Genomic DNA, 19,398 nt, shown 5'->3' with positions numbered 1-19,398 from the left:
ATTAGCAACCAATGAAAAGACAAAGAGAGCTGGAAGCAACAACAGCCCACAGTTGAGCATTTTTTTCCCTTCACGTCTCCCCGCCTCTTCACACTGCTACTTACAAGGACACGTCAATGTCTTTATTATTTCTTCCTTTCCCTTTTTGTCAGATCTGACTCTTTTTGCACAAATAAGCCAGATTCTAAGATGTTCCTTTAATTGAATGGAGCCAGTCTCGGGTGATTCACTCCATTTTTTTTTAAAAAGAAAAGATGGCTTAAAATGTGGTAGCTGAACGCAATAGGTCATTTTGAATGACAAACAATCCCTTTTGGAAAAATGGACTTCTTTGTCTATCAAATGGTTAGGCTTGGTCTCTCTTACATACTTCACGTTTATTTACCTTAACAATGTTGATGAGTGTTTTCAGCTGATACATGTGCAGCTGCAGGTCCAGTCTGTCAGTGAGCCAAACACATATCGCCCTCATGGAGTCAGTGTACCATTGCTATAAGAAACAGAAACAAACCAAACAGGACAAAGATAATTATGAGAAGAGAAAACAATAGCTAGGGATAAGTCGAAGGCCCAAACTATCAGCTCTAAATATTTATCAGTTTGGCTGCTTCAACACCGGACAATGACAAAAGTAGATTTTAAATCAATCAATCAGGATGTTTTTGAAATGCAGAAATGCTTTGTTTCAAGGGGGCTAAAATAAGCATTGATTTGAGTATTTAGAAATTACAGCCATTTTTCTACAAAGTGCTGATCGTCAGAGATTCAAAAGTAATTGAAAAATTTTAAATAAATTGGATCAAAATCGTTTGCTTTCTATGAGTGCATGAAGTCCAGACCTGATGAACAACACAAGTTTTTGTATTTAACAACCAAAACACATACTATATTAGGTTGAGATCAGATGACTACCTCAGTGTTATTGCCTGACTTGATAGGGGTGACTCCATTTCACCCTATCACTAGTATCCTGCTCTGTCACACTAGTCCTCTTCATATCATTCACTACAACCATCAATCTTCTGTGTGGTTTTCTTCTTCTCCATCTCCTGCTTGGCAGCTCCATATTTAGCATCCTTTGTTCAATATATCCATCATCCCTTTTCTGCAAATGTCCAAACCATCTCAGCCTTACCTTTCGAATTTTGCTCAACCTCAGGCCGTTCCTCTGATGTATTCATTTCTAATCCCTTCTATGCTGACCACTTCCAAGGAAAACCTTGACATTTTCAGCTCTACCACCTCCAGCTCTGTCTCCTAGCTTTTTGTTAGTGTCACCACCATTTTCAAACCACAGATCATAGCAGGTCTCACTACCATCTTGTAAGTCTCCACCTGTTCCACCCTGCCTGGAATCTCCTGTTCATCTCTTGTGTACTGCCCCTTGCTTTGGAAGGTTGACCTCAAATGTTTAAACTCACCTGCCTTCACTATATCGACTCTTTGCATGTTCACCTGTCCAACTATCTCCTTTTTATTCATACACACATATTCTGCCTTGCTCCTACTGATTTTTATTCCTCTTCTCTCCAGAGAATACCTCCATCTCAGGCACCTCCAGGCTCTCTCTCACCTGCTTTCTACTGAATCGGAATTAGAAATGATTATTCATGCCTTTGTTTCTTCACAATTGAACTATTGTAATTCCTTGTATTTTTTGTAGGTCAATGTACAAACACGCACAGGACTTTATAAAACATGCAACATTTTACAAAGTCACTGCAAACGTACATGACTTTGCAGCATTAAAATGAATAAACCATGTGAAGATCTGTGTACTGGATTTTGTAGTATGTATAAAGTGACCTTTGACTGGTAGAGCACATTCCTGGAGAAAGCTTTTTCAAGTCTGTTTTTGAAGTCAATAAGGCCAAGAAAATACTCTGAGGAGCATCTTTAAACATTTTTCTTTTCAGTTGCAGCCAAACCCCTGAAAAGATACTAATAAAAACTATACTATGTTAATTTAGCTACAGATACTCTGAACAAGAACAGTTTATGGTTTTCATACCTGTGTGTTCACCTTCAGATTCGTTTACGTGTTAGCCGTTTGCTTGTTGACAGATCTAAAATGCCTTGCTTTAATTCAGCTAGCAACACCACAATGTAAGGTCAAAGGACATGTGCTAACAAAAGTGCAAAACTCAAAGAGGGTAAAACATTTATTTATTCAAAGGTACCAATTTACTGGTGAAGTCCTGAATACGAGGACAGAGTTCAGGGCTCTGCTTTGAACTTCAAAGAGTTGGAAAAAAATCAGGTTCCTTCTTTGTAATGTTCATTAAATGATCTTCCTTCACACCTTCCACCAACAAGCCACAGCTGCAGGAAAATCAAACACACCTTTTCTCACCTAAAGAGCAATCCTCACTTACAGAAACATTCAAAATGCTGCTGGTAAAATGCACACACTGGGTGGCTTTATTCAGTTACCAGTCTTACAAGAATACTTGCGGAAATTGCTCTGACACAGTAATGACCCGTATATTCAGATCTGCTCTGAGAGATCACCGCTGACTTAATTCTATACAATGGCAAGGACTGTAATTACCTTCCCATTTAAGAGAGAAAAACAGTCCAAAGGTTTTTCACACACTTGACAAAAGCCAAAACACATCCATGATTACGCAGCTGTCATGCAAATATTTGATTCATTCTATTGTGAAAGCAACCTGTAACCTCCTACATCCTGGCTCCCAATTATACCAAAGTAATAAGTTTTTCACTCAGTCTAAGTAGCTTAGCCTCGAGGAAATGCAACAAAATACAAACTTAAAAATTAGGGTTTAAGTTCAGTCACCGTTCCTGATTTGATTATTTTTCTGCCCAGGCTGCATTAAAGCATTTTCTCTCTTTAAAAGTCTTATCTTTTCATCTGGAAAGTAATCAAATGGTGAAAAATTATATGCTTTTAAAAGAAAATTAACTTCTTATTTAATCAAGAATTTTACATTGCAAAAATGAGCTTGCCAAATTGTGCTGCAGTAGAGTAGAAAAGCACTGTACGAGAACCAATCGATTTACCACAAGAAGATGGGAGACCTAAATAGCTATTTTTAAAATAATTTATCTTTAAATAATTTTTAAAAATAACTGTAAGCTGATCAAATGAGAACTAAATTTTGCACTGCTGTATACATTACTGTTGGACTAGATGATGACGGTTCTTCTTGGGGAGCAGCATTGGTGCTGGTGACACCAACAGACTGAATGAAGGCTGGCTGGCTGGCTCTGCGATTGGCTGCAAATTTAAAACTTGTGAAGGTTTTGAAACAACTAATAATCAGGAGTCGGGCTCGGCACTTTAGTTCCAGTGAAATGAACTCTTAAGGATTCAACATACCAAGAACTTTTTGACAATTTCATGTTTCCAACTTTGTGGGAACAGTTTGGATGGCCTCCATCTGTTCTAACATGACTGCGCACCAGTTCACAAAACAATGTTGTAAAGACCATGGATGAGTGAGTTTAACATGCGAAAACTTGACTGGCCTGAACACCACTTTTGGACAATACCTTTGAGATAAATTAGAGCACAGTCAGGCCTTTTTGTGCAATATCACTTTCTGACCTTACAAGCGGTTCTGGAAGAATGGTCATGTCGGTAGCAAGCTAGGCAAAGATGCTCAGACCTCCGAACCTCCAACCCCCAGCTCCAGCTCTTCCAAGGGGGTACCCAAGGCATTACTGAGGTAACCGAGATTTCTCCAGTAGGTCGAGGGCCTGCCTAGGGTTCTCCTCCATCCCTGAGCCACTTCATCGATAACATGTCATGGATGTCTCAACCACCTTAACTGGCAGCTCAAGCAAATGATTTTTTTGGTCTCACCATTGAGAGGGCCAAAAGTTAGATAAAAAGCTTACACACTTTGCTACAGGTTTGTTGCTAGCTAGTTAGCGATGCTACACACCTGTGTTACACTCCTAGTCTATATGTTTGAATGATTCAGCCCTCCTTAGTTTTTGTTATCATATTTAGGACAGATGAAATCAGCTGCACGCTTACACTGAGGCCCAGAGTTACTGCAAATATCAGAATTATCTAGAAATTAAATGTTGTCATTTTTAGATTTTAACATAAGACTCACACTCATGGGAAATAATACACTATTAGCAAAACACAGAATGAAAGAATTACAGATTAAAGTTTTCAGTTGAAAATACAATTGAAGACCTTTTATCTTTAATCAGGTTTTATTTAATGCTGTCAGAGAAAATGTCGTGCCCTCTTCATGCAGCTTACTACATTCAGTTCAGTTTTACTTAGACAGCACCTAATTACAACAATAGTTGCCTTGTAATTTGGCGAGATGAGCAGCTTTCCTAAACACCAAACTGAGTTACTTTTTTATGCTTCTTTATACTTACATGGATGTCTGTCTTTTGTGCGACCACATTGCACAATAAGGTAATTTAGTCTTTATACTTTTTCATCATTGAATTTTGGATCAATTTAAAATTTACTCTAATATTGAATACGTATGCAGCATTAAGAGTGGGAATATAGGATGATTTCTCTGTTGTCACAAGGTGTGAATCCAAGTGTGCAAGTCCTGTAATCACAAAGAGAAATAAATAATCACAAACTGTCAACTCTAAAGTTTATCCCTTGAAGCTGAAACCTTGTTTTGATGCACCTCGGAATCTTCCCTTACCATTCTTCAGTTTAATTGTTCTATTGATGTGCTGACATCAGCATAACAGTAGAACAATACAATATATTAATTATACAATATAATATTTTACCTTTGACTCGCTGCTACTTTTTTTAAATTGAGATCGACAAAGATGATGTCGCAGGTTTCCAGTCAGTTTCAGTCGTGCTACTGCAGGAACACAAACATAACATAGGAGGCATGATCAGCGGTGTTCTGATCAGCTGCCTCAGTACTGGACAACATACATTAATGCTTCATATTATTTCTGCCAAAGGAAGTAAGCTGTGCAGAGTACTGCACATGTAACTTGGTGAACTCAAATTAGAACCTCAATAAGAATAATTCAGATCGCGTTTTAACCAGAGTACTTAAAACAAACTCTGTATCAAATGCATAGATAAATGCAAAGAGTCAGTGCTAAAAATTTAATGGAAAAATGAAACAAATTTGGACTTAACATGCCAAATGCTACCATTTGGCATTAGCACATAAATGCTAGATTTGGTTATTTCAATCGTATGGGCTCAAATTGTGGTCATAAATATTTTGTAGTTGTAAATCAAATGCGTTGTTGTGAGAGTTGTGAGTTTTGTAACCTTGTAAACCAAAATACCTGAAAATTTTATGTTTGTGCATCTATAGATGAGAATTTGTGTGTAAAAAAGATTTGTTTGTAAAAAATTATTTAGACAAGACACCTTTTTTTTGTTAAGGTCTGGTTACAGATACAAAGCAAAAACTACGTGTGAAACTCTGCGCTAAAGTTCCCTGGCTGTGTGTGAGTTTGAACTCACAAGTATGAATTTTGACCCAATTTTTCTTCCTTTCAGCTAATTGGTCAATGTCATGTCAATCACAAATTTAACAATCCAATCAGAGAACACATGGGTTTGGCTGTCGGAGGGGTGCTTTACTGAGCATACATTTTTCTGATATTTTGGTTTACAACGTTACAAAACTCAGTTCACAACTACGCATTCTGATTTACAAATACAAAATATTTATGGCCACAATTTGAGCCCATGCAATCCTGTTTCTTTTATTTTGTAGACATCTGCTGTTTTTGACCGGATATCAGCAAGAACTGATATTACAGGCTGAACGCTGAATGCAGTGAGAATATCTTAAATTCTCTCAGTAATTCATCTTCTGTTAAACCTGCATTAATTAAATCCACCATTAATAACGGGTTGCTGAAGTCCACACTTAAAAAACAAATCTGGTGTCACTGTTCTTACAGATGTGGAGAGAGAAACATGCAACTGTTTGCACAAATTCAATAACTGAACACGGCTTTCCCCAACAGCCGACAATGGTCTCAGCTAATTAGCTGTAGCACATTAATTAATGATTAGTTCCCAAACACACATTTAACTTACCAGAAAAGTGCAACGGTGCCTGAGGTTCTTCTGTTGATTAGTCCAGTTTACTGCAAAACATTTTTCGCTGTCAGTTTGAAACAGCCCAGTCCTGGTTTTGGAAAATAAACTGTGGGCCTCCTCTCAGAATCACTGCTGTATCTGCGCTTCCCAAACAGAGGCAAGTTTTTCCGTGACTGCTGCTGCCATCCAAGCTGTGATGAACGACTGTACCCCGATTTTACAGCATCGAGTTAATAATTAGAATCAAACTTCTGACAAATGAGACCCCATGGACACAAATTAGCATGAGGAGATGAATTTTTCATTCATAATTCTCCCTGTAGATATTAATAGTTAACTATGGTACATACTGCTCAAGCCTTTTAATTCAGCGGAGTTTTTGTTACTAATATACAATATAATATATAAAAAGGCCCATGTTTCTGAGCTCGTGAACATCAGATTTTTTTCATAGATTTGTGGTACAAACGTGTGATTTATAGAATATGATGCTGAACAAAATTGATTAATTGAATTAATTTTACTTTATGCACAATTTTCCAAAAATACAGTTTTATATGTGCTGACTGCCTTTCTGTAAAAGTCACCGCGTGCTGCTGGTGACTGCTAACATGTTAACACACATCTGCACACCACTGATGTATGGCTGCTTTGCCTCACAGCTAAATGCATTTGCAATAATTTGCAATTCCTGTTGGCTTATTCTCTGCAGCTCAGACTATTTACGCTGTTTTTTCCTCTATTATTCTGGACTAATTAAATTTAAAAAAATGTTGCAAGCATGTGTTTTTTTTAACCTAAATTGTAGCACATCATTCTTCAGTTTAGTTTGCATCAACTCATTTATGTGCGTCTGCTTGTGTCCTTATGCCGTCTCTGACAGCTCCTATGTGATTCCTAAAATTTGCTGTCATACTTTTTACACATTCTCTATCCTGCTATTATTTTCTCTTCCTCCTTTTCCTTCACAATCTTTTTTAAATGCTGCAGTTCACATAGTATCCTAATCAGCCTTGTACTCATTATTAACAAATGCTTGAGGATTTTCAAATTACTGCATGACACCCTCTGATTTTCTGCTCCTCCTCCATTCAAGGAAACGTATATTTGAGTGTCTGGGAGGCGAGTTTCTAGAGTGAGTAATCAGCTGCCTGCTGGTTTCCTTGCAAACCGCATTAACCATCATGGAAATTGAGAATGAAGAAGGTCCTTAATTGAGATGATTAGAGGATAAGAGTGAAAACAGATGGAGGGAATAAGCACAGGAAGGATAGGGGAACGAGTAGGTATGCATTGGTCTTGTAAAAATTATGTGAAGAAATGGGTGTATGCTTCTCTGGTGCCAAAAAGATTTGAACATTTGAGATATATTCACACTTTTGCACAATAAATGTTCCTCGGTTATAAAGTTGTAAACTCCTGTATATAAAATGCCGGAGATGTTTTATTTCTGGGTCTATTTTTTGTTTCAATTGTTGAGTTCTGCTTTTTTCCTTAACAAATATATGTTATGTTTTCTCACATAAGAATTAAATGATCTAATATTTTGTTTTCTTTCTGAACTGAAACTAATATCAGAAATAAGGGGAAAAGAAAGAATCTCAAACATCTTATCTTGTTTTGAAGGATAAATCTGAGGTTGAATTAAGCCTGTTTTGAGATAAATTTTTAACTGTATCCAGGTTTGTCCTTGGTTTGTCAGTTGTTCCCTCCTAAAGTCGAGAACAGAGAACTGTGTGTGTGTGTGTGTGTGTGTGTGTGTGTGATGCACACAGATGCTCCCTGATGAGCACTTGTACACAAAAACACAGATGTTTGCATGCACAAGCAAAAGGGAAAAAAACTGTTAAGTGTGTTTACAGTTCATGTTGATTCCCCATCTTTTCATTTTGGTGTTCTTTGCTTTCATAGCCTTTTTCTTCCTCTTCTTTAAATCCATCAGTGTTGACAAAGCTTTTGTTTAAAAGGTGTGGCAAATGTAAATAAATTTGCCTTTGACTCACAAAGCTCTATATAAACAAGGAAACCGCATACCCATATTGCTGCTGGCAGGAGGTCTGATGCTGCTGTCGAACAAAGGATTTGGTTCTTTGTTTACACACAAAATGCATGTGCGCACATATGTGTGTGTGTGTGTATGTGAGATACATGTTGAAGGGCTGAGTGGAGAAACCTCAAGGCCCCGCTGTCACCTCCTTCTTGGCGCATGACTGGGTGCTTCTGAGCTCTATTAGACTTACTCTCCTCGACCTCCCTTTTTCAAACACGAACGCGCACACACACACACAAAATTCAGTCCAGTGCAGATCGAGCCTCAGTCACAACACTCTGAACTCTCGGAGGAGGCGGTGGGTGGCAGAAATCCATCGCTCAGCTTCGTGCCGCTAATGTGTATGAAGGTCTGAACCGCCATGTCTGAGTTGCCGCGTTAACTAATGATGGCGAGCTGAGGCGTGTTTGACAACTTTCTGCTAAAATATTCTTAAAAATCTAAATCCAAGTGGGGGCGGTAGGTTATGAAAACGGACAGCGTGGGATAGAGGGATGATTAGGCGGATGGATAGCTGGGTATGTGAAAGTGTTTTTGGCTCCAGCAGAGCAAGCCAAAAGCTCTTGATGTTTTCTAAGTGATAAACAGGTCAACAGAAGCAGTCAGTGTTTTCGGAACTAAGCAACCTGCTGCTGCTTCGAAAGAGGAGAATCAGTGTGTGCAAACACCTGACTGTGAGCTCTGCTTGTAGAGATTTTATAAGCATTTACTGTATATATAAGATTCCTATGAACAGATCAGATACTATTCAAAATTATTTTTGGTTTTTGGTTTGCATGTCTTTATGTGTGCATATTAAATCCACTTTTTGTCTGTAATTAAACATTTTACACAACAACATAAAGCACAGAAAATATCAACCACAAACTGACTTGAAAGATGAGCATAAAATGTTTTGAGAACCCCAGAATTAGTGGTCAAATTGGATTCACAGCAGTTACAAGTATTTCTAATGAGTACGTTCCTGTTTAGTCACAGTCAGGTTAGTGAGGCATTATTTAAAACAAACAAACAAAAACTGCTTTCCATTTTTTTCTCTACAAAGATGCATTTACATTTAGAAAACCAGAAGTAACATTTATTACATTGCCTCACAAGGCTCGGTACTGTCATGGTCCTGGGTCGTGCGACCCAGTGTTTTGTGTTTTAGCCTATTTTGATGTTTATTCTTTGTTTAGGGTCACTAAGGCAGTCCAGCCATTTGTACATATTACCCGTGTATTAAGTCTCCCTTGCCCTTCGTGTGTTTATGTCTGCGTGTCTTATATTGTCAAGTCCATGCTGTCAGTTATGTCATCTCCCCTGTACTACGTCTCCCCGGTTCACGTGTCTTGTTTAATCTCCATGTTTCCTGTTTTACTTTGAAAGTCTGTATTCACGGTCAGTGTATTCAGTTTCACTCCTTCTGTCCTGTCGTTAAGTTCAGCTGTGTTCCCATGTGTGTCTCCACTTCCCCTGATCACCTCATGTGTGTATTTAAGCCTTCTGTTTTTTGCATGTCATTGTCAGGTCGTCTGTTTGCATCCCCATAGTGTTTCGTCATAGTTTACTCAGTGTTCATAGTTTGTCATCGCATTTTCACTGAGTTTCTTAGTCCTTTAGTTTTCTGAGTGTTCACAGTTTTCTTAGTTTTCATAGCTTCATGCTTTTTCGTGTGCCAACATCCAAATAAAGGATCGTCTTCTGTTCAGCCAGCAACTCCGCCTTTCAGCATCTGCTTTTGGGTCCTGTTTCCATTCACATCGGCGCACCCCGCCGTAACAGAACGACCTGACCAGTATGGACCCAGCGGATGTCTGCGAGGATTTTTTTGAGTTCAGCACTCAGGTGACCATTCTCCGCGGACAGTGGATTTGCTACTCCGCGTGCAGACAGGAGAATGAGAAGGAGTCAACCAGAGTCCAGCTAAAACAGATTTTGTCTGCATATCCTGCTTACGCGGCGGGATTGCCGGAGGATGTGCAGGATTTTGTTCGCACGGTTTTGCCACCGCAGCAGCATCAAAACCACGAACAGGAATCACTGCTGCTGCCTTGCGAGCCTGAGACGGTTCGGGTCGGTTCGCTGAGACTCGCCGCAGCGGTACCACCTCTCAGCTCATCAGTTTCCACACCCTCGTCACAGTCTTGCCACACTCTTGCCACGGTCCAACGCGAGGAAGCGCTGGACACCATAGATTTGGACCACGACGAACGTCAGACTATACTCAGCGCTCTATTGGAGGAGGAGCTCCGGTGGAAGCCATGGCTCATTCCGGAGCACGAGCACTCCTTCCGGGGAACTCGACTGGCTCTCGGGGGTCCCCGGAGCTGCCAGGGACTTCCACCCATCGCTCCGCCGTCTCCCACTGTCAAGAGAAAGCGGCGTGCGCGCCACCGACGCGCCGCACTACAAACGGAGGTGAGTGACTCTGTTTTTGCCCCTCACGTCTCCGCTAAGGAGGGTTCTGTGATTAAGACTGTGTTGCCGGTTGAGGGGCCCGGCTATAAACTAATGAGCCATGCCAAGCCAAGCTCTGAGACTGAAATTACTTCTGCCACAGCGTTCGGGGTTCATGTGACTGCAAGTGAGGCTGCTAGCAGCAGCCCTACTAGCATGACAGCCAATGTCAACTCACAAGGGAAGACCTCCACGGACTGTGTTAATTTAACTTCTCCATGTATAGACCCTATTGAGAACTGTTGTTCCATAGAGTTTATTAATGAAACTTCACCAGTGCACAATGCAAATCACGAACCCCCTGGCGCAGTGTCCAGAGACTGTAACATTGTGACTAGCCCTTGTTTAAATTTATCTGTTAAGAATCAAAGTTATGTGAGTATTTTTCAAGAAAAGCAGCTTAACAACTCAGAGTCTGAGATTCTGTCTGAATCGTGCTGTACTGTGCAAAGCACCAGGTTGAATAGAGCTGAGAGAGAAGCCAAAGAGAACTTGGATCTTGTCCATGATGCTGTTAAATCAAAGACTGACTCTGTTTTAGCTCCTGTAACTGTGTTGCGAGAAATCAATGTTCTGGATCCCATGGTTAATAAGTGTAACCCATCTTTACAAACTGTTTTTCTGAAGACCAGTAATGATCCTGCTCGGGATTTAAGATCTGTTAGTGATCCGGTAAACTGTGAATTCATGGTCAAGTCGGTGTCTTGTGCGTCTAAATATGCTCACCTAGAGATGGTCATGAATCGCACTAAAGGAGCAACGAATAACTCGGGCTGCATTTCTGATTCTTTAAGTGTTAAGCAAACTGTGTTGGCTGACATGACTTCTCCCATGAATGAAACGCAGTCAAAGCCATGTTATGAGTCAGAGAACACTGTGTTTAGCTCCACTGAGAAGACAACCACTGATAACGGAAGCTATGGTAATAACTTAATAAAACAAAGTACTGTTTCAGGTGTTGCTTCCGTTGCTGGACCTCATGGAGCCAACGTTCCTGAGGTGGAAACTCATGTCCTATGTACTGTAGGTTCCTGTGACGTGAAGGTTAAAAATAACAGGGTGTGTGACTCAACCGTGGAGACCAATAAAGAACTGCTAAGTGATGTTTCCACAGGCGGCACCCTGAACGTCATTCAGGTGGCCAGCTTGACACCCAGTCATTCTGAGAAATCTAGCACTATGACTGCTGATTCAAGGTCTGTAGACATTAATCCCACTCAGTTCATGGACACTTGTGGTAAAGAGGTGGGCACAGAGGACTGCCTTCCCCCTGCCCTCAACGAGTGTAAAATTGTGCCTCAGACTGTTTTTGTTCAGTCGCCAGCTCGGACTGCAGTTTTCCAGTCTCCAGTTCTGATATCCTCACGGTCCCCTCCTCAGCCACCACCTTCACCTGCTGAGAGCTCGGGGGAGCCATCTCAGCCGTCCGCAGCAGCCTTATCTGAGGACTCAAACAAACTCATTTCCCCCACTATAGGCTGTGTGTTGCTGCAACTTGAAAAGCAACCTGCCTCGTCAGCTGGAGGGCCCGAGGAGCCCGTTCAGCCACACGCCACGTCAGCTGGAGGGCCCGAGGAGCCCGTTCAGCCTCCCGTCTCCGCTGGAGGGTCCGAGGAGCCCGTTCAGCCGCCTGCCACAGCTCCATCATCATCCTCGCCTGCCGCAGCTCCATCATCATCCTCGCCTGCCGCAGCCTCTGAGTCTTCAGCCTCGCCTGCCGCAGCCTCTGAGTCTTCAGCCTCGCCTGGCTTCCGTGTCTTCATCTTCGTCCGGTCCGGCTTCCGTGTCTTCATCTTCGTCCGGTCCGGCTTCCGTGTCTTCATCTTCGTCCGGTCCGGCCTCATCGGAGTCTTCAGCCTCGTCTGGTCCTGTGTCCACCGGGCCTCGGCCAGTGCGCCTGACACTGCTCCGTCGCCGCTGCCTTCCGCGCGGCCGGCCCCCTGAACTGCTCCGTCGTCGCCTTCGTCGCCGCCGCTGCCTTCTGCGCGGCCGGCCTCCGGACCGGCTCTGTCGCCTGTGCCGCCCGCCTGGTGGGCCCCCCGACCATGTGACCCGTGTACTCTTGTGCCTGTGGGCTCTGGGTCGGCCCCCTGAACTTTGTTTGGATTTTGGTCTTGTGCTCCTGTGTGTTCTGTTGTTCATTTTGTTTCCTGTTCTGGTCCCTCCGTCCTGGTCCCCCGCCTCCCGCCCTGGGTGGGGTTTTTCTGTTTTTGTTTGGTTTCTCGGTTTTGGGCTGTCGGGAGCCAGCCCTTGAGGGGGGGGTATTGTCATGGTCCTGGGTCGTGCGACCCAGTGTTTTGTGTTTTAGCCTATTTTGATGTTTATTCTTTGTTTAGGGTCACTAAGGCAGTCCAGCCATTTGTACATATTACCCGTGTATTAAGTCTCCCTTGCCCTTCGTGTGTTTATGTCTGCGTGTCTTATATTGTCAAGTCCATGCTGTCAGTTATGTCATCTCCCCTGTACTACGTCTCCCCGGTTCATGTGTCTTGTTTAATCTCCATGTTTCCTGTTTTACTTTGAAAGTCTGTATTCACGGTCAGTGTATTCAGTTTCACTCCTTCTGTCCTGTCGTTAAGTTCAGCTGTGTTCCCATGTGTGTCTCCACTTCCCCTGATCACCTCATGTGTGTATTTAAGCCTTCTGTTTTTTGCATGTCATTGTCAGGTCGTCTGTTTGCATCCCCATAGTGTTTCATCATAGTTTACTCAGTGTTCATAGTTTGTCATCGCATTTTCACTGAGTTTCTTAGTCCTTTAGTTTTCTGAGTGTTCACAGTTTTCTTAGTTTTCATAGCTTCATGCTTTTTCGTGTGCCAACATCCAAATAAAGGATCGTCTTCTGTTCAGCCAGCAACTCCGCCTTTCAGCATCTGCTTTTGGGTCCTGTTTCCATTCACATCGGCGCACCCCGCCGTAACAGGTACTGGGGCCTGTTTTGTTTACGTGTGTGTGTGTGTGTGTGTATGTGTATATATATATATATATATATATATGCATATGCATGCTTGTATACATACATACATACACTTTTTCTTCCTTTTTTGGAACTAGCCAAATTTACATCTTTACATTGAGGATACATTAATGCAAATGTTTTTTGCTTTTTGAAAGTTGCAGCTCCTGCCACTGGTAAAATGAAATACATCACATGTTAATTTTATATCACCAGGGGAAAAATTGTTATTATAATAAACGTGTCATAAATGGTACAAATAGTCAAAGAGTATCGGAGAACAAATATCAAAATATAAACGTTTTTTTTCTGAAAGCTAAGGGTTTAATTCTAAGCCTGTACGTTGCTGCAGACTTGTGTGCGTCTTTATCAAACAAACTGAAATGATTAGTTTATGCTGCCTGTTACTGAGCTTGAGGAATCTAGTTTTACTTACTGTGTACCTGCAAACCACAATGACATGTACACAAAGCTGCCTCATTTTTCTGGGACTTCTGTTTGGATGCTGACAGAACTTGGAACGAATAAGATGTTTTCTCGGTGGTACTGGTGATTAAGCGAGCACTTCTGTGTGCCACCGGTGGTAGAGCAGAGTATCAACTGTTTGCAGGTTTTGAAGTTCAATTCTGAATTATTGACCACAACACTGATTTTGAAGAAGGTTTAACCATCAGAGCACAACACAGCTCCTGAAAGCAGCTTTACGTCCAATGGTGTGAGTGTGAACATCACACCCACAGGAACAACAACAGACCGAAACAAACTGGAACCATTTCCCAGTATTCATGTTAATGAAAGAAATTAATCAGGTAAGTGGCGCCATATAGAAACACGTGGTGGCCCAAGGGGGCCCCGGGTGCAGATTAAAATTCTGTCTTTTTTGTACATTTCATACAACCAATTATGGAGTGTGTTAGGAGACTCTTCACTTACAAATAGAACTGGAAATACATCCTGCTGCCATTTTCATAAAATATTTTCCCTCTGGCTCTCCATCTCGGAGCTTTGTCAACAATAAAAAGAGGAAAAAAAAGTAGAAACAGTTCTACATTTTTTAACCAGTGGAAATGTTACATCAAAAATTTCTACACTCAAGAGCATAAGGTTTTATTTCCAAAAGTACTGACTTGAAAAATGTATTATTCAGCCTTCTGCAATTTGCCATGGAAAAAAAGTACTCCACCTATATAAAAAATTGTCTAGCTCTACAACTGTAGGTGCATAAAGGAATTAAAAAACTGATTCTATAAACAAAGTCTGAGAGTAAATTCAAATCAGCAATTTAGTGACAGCTGAACAGAGAATAAAAGCATTTTCTCCTGATAGAAAGATGGATACTTTATTGATCCCACAAGTGAAATTGTTGAAAGAAATAAAAAATAGATTTTTTTAAGATACAAATTCATCACTCTTGACCCTGTTTTTCTTTAGGAATGTACAGAAAGTTAAGAGACAGGCAAAACAGCAGAGGTAAAGCATGTGCTTAAAGAACAGACACATGAAGCAGAAACATGTGTGCAAAGAGCTGAATGGCACACAAAGCCTTTAAAACCTTAAAACATGACAAAGTGCTTGCCCAAAGGGAATGGGCTCAATTTTGGAGAATATTATTGGATATTGACCTTACAATGTAAAGTTTGTAGATATTGCTTTCACTATGATTTTGTGCTATGTATGCAATTTAAACAAATTTGTAAATGTCAAGTTGGCTTGGAGTGGTGTTTATTATTGCTGATTTGCTTGAAGCGTTAGCATTCTTGCTGAAACAACTGTTGGCTGTGAAATAGTGAAGAGAATGTTAGACCTAACTTACTATGTCCCCAAGACAGAAAGCTACATTTATAGTTTAAATGTTTTTACATAATTTTTACATCACATGCAAATAGATCTATGACTGTTGCATCATTTAGCATACTCTTTCAGAAGAGCATTTTGATTTTAAATGAAGAAAAAGTAAGAGGATTTGTCTGATCCTGGTAAAAAGAAAAAGAAAAAGAAAGAAAAACTAACAAAAAACCACAACAATAAAACTAATTTTTAAAAGAATTTCTTTACATGTACTTACGTGACCAATTTGCTATTTTAGGCTTTTGCACACAGAATTACTGATTAACAAAGAAAGTTATGTATAACAATAACGTAGGAATATGAGCATAATTTCAGCAAACTGGAAACAGTACTTGCACTTACATCAAATACGGTCTCAATGTAGAGCTCATCACTGACACCACGGTGCAGAATGTCCTGGTTCTGTCGTACAAAACTAGTGTAAGTGTCAGCCAGATCCATCCTTGGTTTCTGCAGGACACAGGACAAAGGCAGGCCTGAGGGCAACTCATGGATGGTAGAGCATGAAAATACAATGTCAAACAATGTTACAAAAAGTATTTTTAGCACAAAGTTGTAACGAGACATAACTGGCATTAAATGTGAATAACTCAAAAAATAATGGTAGATTGCAATCTGCAGATACTTGGCTGGTTGTGCATGATGAGGTCTTCACACATTCTGAAATGTAGAGTGTTTAATGCAGCGAGGTGGAACACACATCCAAACACTATTGTCAGCGTGAAAACAAATAGCAATGCAAGCTAATACTCTTAGTGAATAAACCTTGATGCACTGATCTTTTGATTGTTTGGTCACTTTGGATCCACAGTGCATCCACTTCAATTGTTCCACATTTTGTCACCTTACAGTCTTTTTCTTGTAATGGATTAAATTCTTTTTTTTCCGACCACAACATTCTTCACACAATACCCATTTCCACTGATCATCTGTCAGATGTTTTTACAACTTTACTGGAATTCCACCAGTAGTAAATTCAGTTGACTGGACATGACTTGGATAGGCACTTATATATCATATAGGACACCGGGCAATGTAAAGTCTCATAGCTAACAGTGCATGTCAGAGGACAAACCAAGCCATGGAGACCAAGTTACTGTCTGTAGACCATTTTCCAACAAGTCAACAACTCTACACACACAGCCAAGATAATAAAGGAGTGGGTTCTGGACCACTCTGTGAATGTTCTTGAGTGGCCCCGACAGAGCACAGACTTGAACCCGACTGAACACTTTCCCTTAATTAACTTAATAAATAGCACTACTACATGCATCCCACTGTTCTCCTGGATACTCTGACTACTAATGGCTAATACAGCTTACTGACGTTCCAGGAATAATACATTTAGATTGTCAGGTTTTCAGTAATACAAATCTGTGCTGCTGTTGACATTAGCCAAGAAGTCTTTCTTTCACATTTAAAACTTCTATACGTCTGTGCCTTTCCAAATGATCGGCTGACACAGTGGACAAACGCAGATGTTCTGGAAACTCTTGCTTGTACTCTTTATTCTGAAGTGAATAAAAAGTGTATGATTTACTAAAATAATTTTCTCTGCAACAATTACAAGCAAAGCCTAACAATTGTTTTCACTCAGGAACTGTTACCTGCTGCTTCAATCATAAAAAGGAAAAAAAAATCCTGTCCTGGACATGCTGTCCAGAGATATTACACCTGTAATGCCAATAGTAATTGCCTCGACATCTTTCACAGCCATGTTTTCTGAGCTGACGTGCATTAGGCCCAAGAGGAGACTTGTCATTCTGTTTTCTGTGCTGCACAAGAAAACTAGAAACCTTCTGGATTTCACTTAAAGTCAACAGGCAGGTTGGATATGGACTCAATATTTATAATTGTAATATTTCATCAAAGACAGCATAAAAGTCATCAAATCATATCACAAAGTTTCAAGAGCCTCAATATGGACAAAGTCCAGACAAGGTCACACTGTTCTCTCAAATAATTTTAAAATATGCAAAGTTGTGAGGGCCTCCAAGGTTATGCCTGACATTACAATTTAGTGATTTGTCTGCATCGGTCCATGCAAATGAAGCATACATCCCTGTTTTTAAACACACGCGCCCACACAGACACCCGAGCAGCAAAGCTAAAATAATTAACTTATTCGTCAAATAGTTGCCTGACAGTAAATTAATTGGCAACTACTTAAATGACAAATTAATTGTTCAAGTGATTTTCCAAAGAGAGAAAAAAAATCAAGCAGTCATTAGATTATTGTAGCTTCTCAACTTTGACGGTAACTCTTAGAAGAAGATAATGTGACCTCTCTGGTAAGTTGAATGTCTTCTGGTAAAAACTGTCTCAGCAGTTGTTTCAAAGGTCTATCAGAGAATGACAGACTGGGGTCAGTCAGAGACGATTAGCTGTAATTCAGACAGACTACTGAAGAAGAAAACCTGCAGACACAAGAGGTTAAAGTGGGGTCACATGGCTGCAGGGGGACTGTTGTGTGTGATGAAAAGAAGAGAATGGAGTGTTATAATCATCCTGAAGAAGTTACCCAAGCCCACTGACTGACAACCCTGTCATAATTCTCATAAGGCACTAGAGTGACTGGGGAGGTAAGTGTAAAAGATGATACTCAGATGAGTATCGTCTCTGATGTGTACAAGCAGACACTTTGAGGTCATGCCCATGCTGATGCAAATATATTTCAAAACTATTTTTGCAACTGTTTCTGTGGTTTTTGTTGATTTCAGTTCAGAAATGCAGTTTTGTCAGATATCACTTGCATCCCCACCTTTACCTTTGATGTGTCTTTTAGCATTGGCTCTCTGATGCACAGTCCCATTTTATGACCCTACATCGTCCCTACTGGAGAGGTGGAGGTGGCAGGAATCATAACAACATCTGGGTAGTTGACTTATTAACATAAGTTAAATCACTTGAAGTTCTCCTTTTTAACTACATTTTGATACCAGGTTCATTCTTTCTTGATAATATTTGTTTTCTAATAAACTCATTTTTGATACTTTGAAATTCAGAGCCTTGTTTAAGAATATTTGAAATTCTTCTCTGATAGGGTTAAGTTCTCCTTCTGGCACAGTGCAGTATCATCCTAAGACTGAACAATAGCAATGATCTCCAATCTCAGTCTCAAAAACATCTTTTCTATGGTCCCAAAAATTGCTTACGACTTTCAGATTCATAACTTTTTCAAGGCACATGTTATAGTGGATGCATACTGACCAGTATTAACTTGTCACTTATGCTTCTAACTGATGCTGTAATATTTTTTTTATTTTGAATGTCTTCTGGTGATTCATAGTTTATCAGTTCTCCTGTATTAAGTTCCTTCATTTCAGGAAAAAAACATTATTTTTTACTTACCATGTTTTATTTTCTGCTTTATTTTGATAGTTATTCGTGCCTTGAGTTCAGTTTGACTTCCCCTTGTATCATTTCCCTGATTACTTGCTCCTTTGTTGTTCCCCAGCTGCATTCACTTCCCCTAATTTGCCTGTTTTTAAGTAGCTTTAGTATTCTCCCTATCCTCTTTCAGTGCATTTGTTATCTCTTCCCTTTGATGTTTCTGGTCATTTACAGTTTTAAATGGATTGACCCATATTATCAAGATAGCAATAATAATCTAGCAATCCTATTGATGGCGTGGCTGAATATCAGAAGGTTGAACAGGTCATCTACTCCAGTCTGCATGCCAGATATAGACAAGTGCTCTATGAATGTGTGAATGTTACACAGAAAGCAGTTACACAGAAAAAGGTGCTTGTATTCATGGGTGCGACTAGATGACTGAAGCAAATTGTATAAAGCCTTTGAGTCCTCAGGTATGGTAGAGAAACACTATATAAAACCAGTCGATTTAGCAGAACCCTACAGTCAGAAAATGTTCCTAACTTCCATCCATCCATCCAATCGCTTCCGCTTATCCTTTTCAGGGTCGCGGGGGGCGCTGGAGCCTGTCCCAGCTGTCATAGGGCGAGAGGCGGGGTACACCCTGGACAGGTCGCCAGTCTGTCACAGGGCCAACACACAGGGACAGACAACCATTCACACTCACATTCACACCTATGGGCAATTTGGA

At 40.5% G+C, this 19,398-nt stretch overlaps 2 protein-coding genes across 4 annotated transcripts in view; one reads left to right on the top strand and one right to left on the bottom strand.

Moving 5' to 3' along the window:
* The window catches only part of cadps2 (Ca++-dependent secretion activator 2), a 198,404-nt gene that overhangs the window by 5,365 nt on the left and 173,641 nt on the right, over window positions 1-19,398 (bottom strand). For 2 of the 3 annotated variants that reach the window (XM_082540794.1, XM_082540796.1), the window contains exons 25-26: window positions 15,675-15,782; window positions 386-490 (exon numbers count right to left, since the gene is read on the bottom strand). In XM_082540794.1, the coding sequence (XP_082396920.1) occupies window positions 386-490; window positions 15,675-15,782 (213 nt within the window). Of the gene's footprint in view, window positions 1-385; window positions 491-14,906; window positions 15,261-15,674; window positions 15,783-19,398 lie in introns of those variants that run through there. The other variant, XM_082540795.1, reaches the window with a different exon arrangement.
* Window positions 9,199-11,190, top strand: LOC309710932 (uncharacterized protein). The gene is made up of 2 exons (XM_082540815.1): window positions 9,199-10,490; window positions 10,633-11,190. Exons 1-2 carry the CDS (start codon window positions 9,870-9,872, stop codon window positions 10,648-10,650), a joined length of 639 nt encoding a protein of 212 aa, XP_082396941.1. The 5' UTR covers window positions 9,199-9,869; the 3' UTR covers window positions 10,651-11,190.

The sequence above is a fragment of the Aulonocara stuartgranti genome (genome assembly GCF_965226115.1).
Source record: "Aulonocara stuartgranti genome assembly, chromosome: 7".
Classification (NCBI taxonomy): domain Eukaryota; kingdom Metazoa; phylum Chordata; class Actinopteri; order Cichliformes; family Cichlidae; genus Aulonocara; species Aulonocara stuartgranti.
The sequence above is the reverse complement of the archived record's forward strand: the minus strand, read 5'-3'. Positions and strand labels throughout refer to the sequence as shown.